Source organism: Cibotium barometz, chromosome 1, assembly GCF_041138505.1.
Source record: "Cibotium barometz isolate CiBa-2024 chromosome 1, ASM4113850v1, whole genome shotgun sequence".
Taxonomy (NCBI): domain Eukaryota; kingdom Viridiplantae; phylum Streptophyta; class Polypodiopsida; order Cyatheales; family Cibotiaceae; genus Cibotium; species Cibotium barometz.
In genome coordinates, this window is record NC_141046.1 from 25,887,754 (window position 1) to 25,898,085 (window position 10,332).

Genomic DNA, 10,332 nt, shown 5'->3' on the forward strand with positions numbered 1-10,332 from the left:
GTGCTTGGATGTGGTGGCACTACTGTGGCTTTTCTCATGGTATCAAGATCGGGCTTATGGTGGCTCGAAAAGAGGAGGGTGTTGGAGGCAATTCAAGCATGGAATACTTAGAAGGTGTGTTGGATTATCCCATCTGTAGAAACATGGGAAGTCGAAGAGCCATAGATACGCTAGAGTTGCACCTTCATCTCCCTCGATTGGTATTTTTAGGGAGTAACACACAATAGAATGTTGGGGGGTTTGTTGTTGTAGTGCCCAAGGGGGGTTGGTGGTCACGTGCTCTTGGTGGTGCGTTGCCTGGTCATTCTGATGGCCTGGGTTATGCTTGGACACGTGACTAAATTAATATGACTTCTCATAAAATGCTGGAGTAAGAATGTGCAGGAGGTCAAAGCAAGAATGTGTAAGAGGCTAGAAGTCTTAAGTGGATGGGTTGCATGTGTGTGTATTACAACCCTCAAATAATGAAGCACTATAGATGTCAAAGCTCAATCAATTTAAAATGACTAGAATCTAGATTCTTTTATGTTCTTTGTAGAAACCCGCTCATGAAATATCTCTAGTTTATGATCTTGCAATATTCTTCGATTCTCTCTAGCATGTTGAAAGCACTAGGGGTAGTGAGTAGGTTAGGTCGAATTCTAATGCAAATATTATATCTTTACACCAAATTGATACAAGCATGAGGCTACAATTGATCATTCATGCGGTACGTTGAAAGCATTGGGGGCAGTGAGTAGGTTAGGTCCAATTTTAATGCAAATATTCCATCTTTACACCAAATCGATAGAGGCACGAGGCTACAATTAATCATTCATGTCCAACTAGTTTAGCCACATTGAGCATTCTAGACTCTAGCTATAGCAACTTTATGAATACATATATATAATTCCCACTGAAGCACAATTTTATGTATGACCCTTCTTTTGAAAAAGGGTATTCTTAACTCTGAAGTTTCTTTTCCAGGATATTCTTAACTCTAAAATTCCTTTGAAGCACAATTTTATGTATGACCCTTCTTTTGAAAAAGGGTATTCTTAACTTTGAAGTTTCTTCCAGGATATTCTCGACTCTAATTCCTTTTGAAGGACACTTGTGAGACGAGTCATGTGACCCTTCTTTTTGAAGGGTAAAGGCCCTTTGGAAGGGTACTGCACTCTACAACCTTCGAATTCTAGCACTTGCTCCGAGGTGTAGAGAGAAGGTCCAATAGTGCTCAAGGATACTCAAGTTGAAAGGCACGTGTGCATGCCTTGGCTTTTTTGTACTCTTCAAAAAGAAGGCATGCGCTCCGGCTCCCACAAACACATGTGGGTGTGGGGAGAGAGAGACCTGAGAAAACATCAATAGCTATGGGTGAGCTCTTTGTGTAACAGGCCTTGGAAGTGAGATTGTAGAGTATGGATAATGGGAGGACCTTTGCACGTGTGCTGTGGGATACAAGTGGAGGGGGGCGTGATGGCGGTCGTCATCTTGCTCATGCATGATTTTGCACGTACTGGGATAACGAAGTTTTCTCCTCTCTTTTTTTAAAGCCGGGGGGCTAAGGCAGAAAAAGCCTACTTTTTCATCTCCACAGAAATGCGATGATGGGAAGGTAGTTTTAAATGAGCCTGCTTGCTTCAAAGTGTGATCGCTACACATCCTGCCAAAGCAGACATCGCCCTCGTCCCTGTCTGTTCTCACTGTCATTTGTGTGTGTGAATAGGCCACGCACCCCCCCCCCCAACTTGTCACCTTTTTTACCTTTGCTTGCACTCAGGTCAGCCCTTCCTACCCCCACACATACATAGAGCTTCTTTCATTGTCTCATGATAGCCCCCTTGCTACTTGCTCTGCGCCCCCCCCTCCCTTCTTGCACTGCACGCATACCTACATATTCCTGCAAAGATCTGTTGTTGTACCCATCGGACTCCCTCTTCCTACTCAAGGCTTTTTCTGACCACCAATACTATCATGGCATGTCATGAGTGCTGCCATGATAGAGTTTCTGCTTTTGCTTTTCTACTACCTTCATAGGCCCTTCTGGCCCATATGCCGTACTCTGCCCACCAGCACTTATTTACGTCCAGATGTAGATGGGGCGTGCAACTTGAGATACCAAATGTACGAACATGTGGGTGCCGTAAGGTTCAATATATAAAGTATACCTTTGAGCTTTGTTGGAGTGCACAGTGTTAGCTAGCTAGCCAGCCACCTAGATTCAAACCAAGCAACAACTACTAGTGTTGTGAAGCACACCAGATATGTGCAATCCATGACACAGTGAACTGCTTAGCGTTTTCAACATGGTAGTTCCCAGTGAGACCATTCCTCTAACTCGCACCAAACCCAACCCTAAACTCTTTTGCCATGGCTTGTTTCTTGATGTAGGGGATCACTGTTCAGAGCACTCTAATTTGGGCGATAGCATGCCCTCTTTTCTGCACTTTCCCGAGCTAAGAGTGGGCTCCTATGCTAATGAGGACCCAAGAGGAGGGGTCTCCAATCATATAAGGACCCATAGTGACCACCCAAGTACTGCAACAGTTAATAAAACCCCTGGTACATATCAGAGTTCCTTACCTCTATACAACTCTAACATACTAGCTCATGATTCTGCTTATACCCTGTCTTCTCTTAAAGAGGAACCCAAATCCAACGCAGAATTGGCCCAAGGTTTGGAGAAGCGCTGGCTGCCAGCTGCAGCAAGTGATAATTTAGGGTTTTCTAATGCAGGCGGGCGCATAATGCTGCATGAGCAATGCGATCACCCAACAATACTGAACAAGGGAGTGCACATTTGGGGTATGCAGGGGGGCTCACAAAGCCAGATAAGCTCAATTGTGGTAAAGAAACGAGAAAAAAGAAAAGAAGGGATTAGTCGAGGAGCAGGTAAGAGTGCTAGTATAATTGCTGCAGCTTCCACTAAGCACGAGGTTTTGCTGCACATGAAGCAAAAAGAAGGCAAGGCTGCTGCAGGTGGGAAGCCGAAGCTTTATAGGGGTGTAAGGCAAAGGCACTGGGGGAAGTGGGTGGCAGAGATCAGGATGCCCCGCGATAGAACCCGCCTGTGGCTGGGCACCTTCGACTCCGCCCTCGACGCCGCCCTCGCTTACGACCGGGCCGCCCACCGCCTCCGTGGAGACCGTGCCAAGCTCAACTTCCCCCTTTTACACGCCGCCGCCCCCTCCCCTTCTTCCAACTCCACCAATCTCACCAAGACCATCGCCACCCCTCCCCTTCCTAGTACCACCTCTTCACTCATATCGCCTTCCTCCACCCCATCAACGAACCCCTTGCAATTGCAAGTTGATTGGAGTTACCCTCCTCAAGCAATGAGCACTCCTCATGATCAAAGTGCTGACTGCTTCTCACACATGGATGCCTTGAATTCCTCTACTTGGCAAGAGGATCTAATGCATCAACTTGACATGGAGATGTTATGGAATTCCAGTTCCACAATGCTTGCTTTTGACTCCACGATGCTTGCCTTTGAGCAGATTGAAGAGCCTCCTAATGATGCAAATGAGACCCATGAATTAACTCAAGTCTGGGATAACTAAGGTACATGAAGACGGAAAGGCATACATACAAGAACTTCAATCCAGTTTGAAGCCTTGGCCTATCTATGTACACTTGAATATGTTCATATGAAAAATTCAAAATTCATTTGTAGACTTTGCCCCCATCAATATCTCTACACACATAAGAAAAAATGATTTGTTTTTCTAACCTTTGATTTGAGGGCAAAGTCAAAACCATATGTTAGCATTTGAATCAAGGTTCTTCTCTCTCTCTCTCTCTCTCTCTCTCTTTTTTTTTTTTTTGAAATATGTACTCTACTTTTGGTGCTTTGAAAGTTCAGCTTTGCAAGGTAATTGTTCCATGGAACATTATTAGAATTAAAGTGATGGAAGATTGTTACAGCATCACAAATGATCAGCTTAAAGCAGATTGTATGAGGATCATGACTCACCTATAACCCATGAGTCAGAGATCTCTCTCTCTCTCTCTCTCTCTCTCTCTCTCTCTCTCTCTCTCACACACACACACACACACACACACCTAGCCGAGCAATTATTTTGGATTGAATGATGCTGCTTGATGATTATTCGTGGAAGCATGGTTATTAAGTGTATCATGATTATTGGGTATCACATAAAGTACAATTGAGGTGGTATCTTTGAAAAAGTGTTTTGTTTACATTCTGTGCTTTAAAACAAACACCATGTCTACGTGATTTAAGAAAAATAAACACCGCTTCTTAAAAACATGCTTTAAAATAAACACCACTTCTATATAGTCTACATTTTGTTTAATTCAAATAGGGTGTCAATGCTCTCTCTCTCTCTCTCTCTCTCTCTCTCTCTCTCTCTCTCTCTCTCTCTCTCATGTACACATTACATTGCACATGCACATTACGCGTGCGTGCAACCTTGTAAATAATAAAAAAACTCTTACATCTTATCGATTTATAGGGTTTTGACATTACACACACACACACACATACATATATGTATATATGTATATATGTATATATATATATATATGTATATATGTATATATGTATATATACATATATATATATATACATATATACATATATATATATACACATATATACATATGTATATATATGTATATATATGTATATATATATATATATATGGGTCTAAGCATGGTATGGTGGAATACTATATGAGTTATATATCCCAAATTTATTAGCATACGTTTAGTTGGCACCATAACAATTTTAAACTATTTTGTGAAAGAGCTATATAGGAGAGGCTGCTACTATAGGAAGGCCTGCCAACTTCCCCAACTACTAACAATAACGAGCGTAGGACGGCCACTACTAACAATAATGAGCCCATAGTCATTTCAAACTCGTTTGGACTATGGTGCGACTAAAATATTATCTTCCTTGTGCATATTCCCGCTCTGTGTTTGTTCTACTATCTGTGTATTCCCGCTCTATGTGTTCACCAGACAGGTTCGCTTGTTCACACACACACACACAGAGTTTGCACGTTGTCAAAATATTGCAGGTCTCTCTCTCTCTCTCTCTCTCTCTCTCTCTCTCTCTCTCTCTCTCTCTCTCTCTCTCTCTCTCTCTCTCTCTCTCTCTCCTGATTGTGTTCATTCAAGAATACTAATGCATCCAATGCTAAATCGGTGTTTTTTTTTTTGCATGTGGTGTAGTGAAGGATGGGAAGGTCAGGCTCTTCAATGAAGTCACAAGCTTCCCTCACCACAAAAAATTTTATCGCTATGCACAGGACTTTCATGAAGATCGGGGTCTTTCCATGGTAGGAGTGGATCCCCACACCTTGTATGGGAAGAATGGCATCTCTCATAAAAATTGGAGCTCTATTTTTTTGTGCTCAAAGACCCTTCCAGGAAATAGCGAGAAGATTAAATCATATTATGTGAAGCCAAAGTTTGCAAAATGCTTGGTCCATCGACATTGGGATGTCTATCAAGAAGGGCCATTCAATTACGAGATCAGGCATCAATTTGCAAAAGCATTTGCCTTGGAGAATTGTGAGGCTGCAAAAAGGGCTGAGAGCAAGGAGCAGTACACCATCGCTTGGGCTCCATTTGCAGAGAGGGAAATGAAGAGCAATAAGGAGAGACACAATCTGGAAAAGAAGCACTTAAAGTGGGAAAAGCAGATAATGATTGTATGAGGATAATGCAAAGCAACATACTGTGAAAGGTCCACGTGCACATCCACATCCGACAACACCCTTTCAATTCACCCAAACAAAGCTAAGTTAGCTGGTTACGTTGCACAATGCATCTTTTTATGGAATTCTATCTCAATTTGAGCTACGTTCACATTAGTTTTCTCATTGATTACTAGAGTAACCATGTGGATGGAGATTTGCATCCTTGGGGGGGAGGACATGATTGTTTGTGTATTTATTGCCTCACTAGAGCTTCTTGTCTAGCCATGTTTTTTTTCAGCCTCAAGTTTCCTATGAGCCTCCTTTTGTTCATGGAGTTGGTTAAGGGAAATTTTTATTTTGCATTAAGGTCCATAGCAGTGTCCATAGCATTAAGGTCCATAGCAGTGTCCATAGTAGCATTTCACTTTGGCTAAGGCTCTTTGGCTTATGGAGCCAGCTAATGCAAGCCTGCATTAAAGGTCCATAGTAGCATTTCACTTTGCTACCGTTCACATGTATCTTCTCTGCCTTCCATTAAACAAAACCAAGTATAGATATGTGTTAATCCAATTCTAGGATTATCAAGAGCTACCGCCATTATCTTACATCAAGGAGTCATAGTAGATACACCAAAGGGTCATACATTCAAGATATCAAGCAATAGTGTCCAAAGCTACAACTTGGACGGGCGCCCGTAATGGTGTGACAGAGTATTTATGGCAATTCCCGCTTCAAGAGCGTGTGGTAGCAAGTTAGGATGAAGTCCTAAGTGATGTACTTCATGGATATATTATGAGAGTAGTCATTGTAATAGCATTAGGCCTCTTATGAGCCTAAAGTTCCCGGCCGGCCATAGTTTAAGTGAGTGTGAACACTTATGGCCATGTATATAAGTGAATTTCTCTCATGATACAAAATACTCTCCCATTGTGCAATTGAATCTTGCTCTTGCTAATCTCTCTCCCTAATGCATGCTAGTAGTGTGTGTGTGAGTGAAGTGAGGTGAGAGGAGGGACGAGGATCTGTAGTGCAATGCGACGGTGTGACAACACTCACGGGAGATGCGGTGGAATTGCTTCTCAAGGAGTTGTAGAGCTTGGAGACCTCGAGGGTTACGAGCTCGGCCATTGGAAAGATCCTCATGATAGTTGCGGTTCACCACCACAGGTAAGCTCTTTTTGGATGTGTTTTAAGGAGGGTTAGGGTGAGCCTTAACAATATGGAAATAGCCTCAAGCAGATATGGAAATACCATGTTAATCTCTGTGTGTGTGTGTGTGTGTGTGTGTGTGTGTGTGTGTGTGTGTGAGAGAGAGAGAGAGAGAGAGAGAGAGAGAGAGACATGGACAGAGGTTCTCTATACGGCTCTCTGTGTGTGATGACGAGGAGATGGGCAGACAGAGATAGGTACAGAGAGGGAGGGGGAAGCAACAAAGGCTTATGAAGAAAGAGGAAACCCACGTAGCAATCCCACTACGTGGGGTTTCAAATCCGTTATACATATAATATAATATAATTCTTTTTTGTGACTTTTGAAACATAAACCAACCCTTGAAATATAGCGCAATAGCTTGTGTCCATGGACACAGCTATATGAGCCACCATACCATGCATTCACCCATATATCTATATGTATGTATGTATGTATGTATATATATATATATATATATATATATATATATATATATATATATGTATGTATATGTATATGTATATGTATGTATGTATGTATGTATGTATGTATGTATAACTTGCCATAGGATATAAGATTTGAGGCTTATTCAAATTCAAGGGAGGCTTTTCTAAAAGTCGGAACATAATTTGACCCTTGATAAAAAAAACATCATCCCTCTCACAAAATCTCTAAGCAACTACCCTAGCTTCTAAAACACGGCACATCTTTTTCATAATTGCATTGAGTCGATTAACATATATCTTTAGACTCAATAACTCCATGCCTAATGTACATACTTAGAGAGTCTGCGTGTTCTTTACATTGCCCATTACATCCACATAGACGTTCCCCAATTTCAGATTGCATGTTCTCCATGAAAGAAATCATGCCTAGTTGGTTTGCCTCCATGCGACCACTACTGTCATGGACGCGATGGAGATGATGAGTCAACTCATCTCTCAACGTATCTCCCCTTTGGCTGCCACTTCCACGAATCTCATCCCAAAGGGCATCTAAGTACTCCTTGCAAGAAACCAAAATTTTCTCAGGTGCGGTCGCATGTATCCGCAATAGTTTGAAAACATTTAGAGCTTGTTTGTCCAGATGGAGATCTTGAGCGAGCAAGGTGCTTTGCAGCTCGAACATTCATCAACTCATATGGCGTAGATAAAGCTACTTCTTCATTGCAAGAATCATCCACAGCTACTATATCTTTGGAGCGGTTATTATCATTTTGAAGCTCCATTTGTTGAAATCCAAAATTAAAATCTTAAAGATCTACAATTATCTCTATGTATCTCTGCCAACATAAACCAAACCCTAGTATCCTATATGTATACCGCAATGGAAAGAAGTACACAACGATACATATATTTCTCTATGAAAGGTTTTTTTTTCTTTTTTAAGTATCTTAATGTACACAATCCTCTCTCTACCACTCTCTCTCTCTATGCATCTCTTTTCAACACAAAAATTGAGAGAGACAATGATAGCATCAAAAGAACTAACTAACCTCAAGTTGAAGACAGAATATACTCGAAAGCACCAACTTTGATTCAATCGCCCTTGTGCTTGCTTCTACACATACACATACAAATATATATAAAATAACAAATTTATGATCTCTCTATTTTTTCACCCTCTCCTAACTATATTTCACACCAAATAAAAGTAAAGCGGATAATAAGCACTGGTTTAGAGAGAGACAGAGACAAACAAACAATCAAACATACAGAAGAGAAGAGAGAGAGAGACAGAGACAGAGACAGAGACATCGAGAGAGAGAAGACCCATCCATCAATAATCTTAAATCTTATTACATTATCTTTACTAACTTTTTCAATGGAATGCATTTCAATATTTCCCTAAAAATGAAGCACTTTTCCTCGGAGCTCCTACATCTACTACCCACAATGTAAAAGCCATCTAATAATCCCAATGCCTCTTTTATTAAAAGAAGCTTAAGATTGTCATCTAGCCTGTGAGGATCTAAGACTATAAATGTATCGAGGATTAATATCATCCCACCCATCAAACCCAAGAACTTCCCATTTTGGGCTACAATGATATCCAAAAAATCTCAATTGTGGCATCTCCTCAAAGAAGATCGTATCCAACAATTTGTTATTATCATAGGTCAACTTCAAGATAATTAATGACATTTCTCTGCATGAAACATAATCAAGCTATATATTAATAACAATCATAGAGATAATAGCATTTTTTTACTTAGAGATAATAAGAAATAATAAAAAATACTTATACAATCGACCACCAATGGTTACTAAATAATAACACAACCATGTTTATTTTCAAAGAAGCTTATGCTTTGGGACACATTTGATGACCTCATCGAATACTTGTCGTGCTTGATCTCTGTCACCATGGACATTATAGTCTATTTCATAGCGATCAAGCAAGCCCAGGTTTTCTTGAATAATCATGAGCGTAATATTTTCATCTAATTTATCTGAATCTAATCGTATAGTAATTTGGAAAACATCGCTCTAATTAACAGCATAAACCGGCCATGACCAACTTGGAACGTGGAAATAACAATGCTCAAACTCGACAACCAAATTCACCCTTTCCTCAAAGAATAGAGTGCTTCTCATGTGCTCAAAAAAAATGCTAGTCACCTCTTCCATCTGTCAATCATACATACAATTATATAAGTAAGTAGAAGCATGAATACTATATATGTCGAGGTGTGTCTAATATACTAATGCGAATACATTCTGTGTCTAATATACTAATGCGAATACATTCTGTGTGTACATGGATGTTTGGACCTATACATTTGGGTGCTTAACCTTTGTGTGTGTACATGTGTGTTTTACTCACACACACACACACACAACAACACCAACAACCACACACACACACACACACACACACACACACAAATACATAAATATATATATGATTATTACACACATATATATATAAGAAATTTTATATATATATATATATATATATATATATATATATATTGTACACACACATAAGATAACTATATATATATGTAATTACTATACACACAAATATAATTACATAAATATAACGCATGTATATGAGTGTATATATACATATATATACATACATACAAATGTACATAAATACATATATATATCTATCTATAAACATAAATATATATCAACACATACACATACATATATTATACACACACATAAGATAACTCTATATATATTACTACACAAACACACAAACATAAAAGATAAATATAAATACATAAATATAACACATATATGTGAGTGTATATATACATATATATACACATATATGTATATGTATAACTATATATACATACATACAAATGTATATAAATACATATATACATACATACAAATGTATATAAATGCATATAAACACACACACACACACACACATGCCATCTTTAAATTTTAAAAAATTATTTTTTTATTATATAAAATACATAAATACACACACACACATGCACATAAAAGAAAAAAATATATACTAT

At 39.3% G+C, this 10,332-nt stretch overlaps 1 protein-coding gene across 1 annotated transcript; it reads left to right on the plus strand.

The window, feature by feature from the left end:
* Positions 1 to 2,202: 2,202 nt before the first annotated feature.
* On the plus strand, positions 2,203 to 3,657 carry LOC147641792 (uncharacterized). The gene has a single exon (XM_086818598.1). It carries the CDS (start codon positions 2,289 to 2,291, stop codon positions 3,543 to 3,545), a length of 1,257 nt encoding a protein of 418 aa, XP_086674724.1. The 5' UTR covers positions 2,203 to 2,288; the 3' UTR covers positions 3,546 to 3,657.
* Positions 3,658 to 10,332: the final 6,675 nt, after the last annotated feature.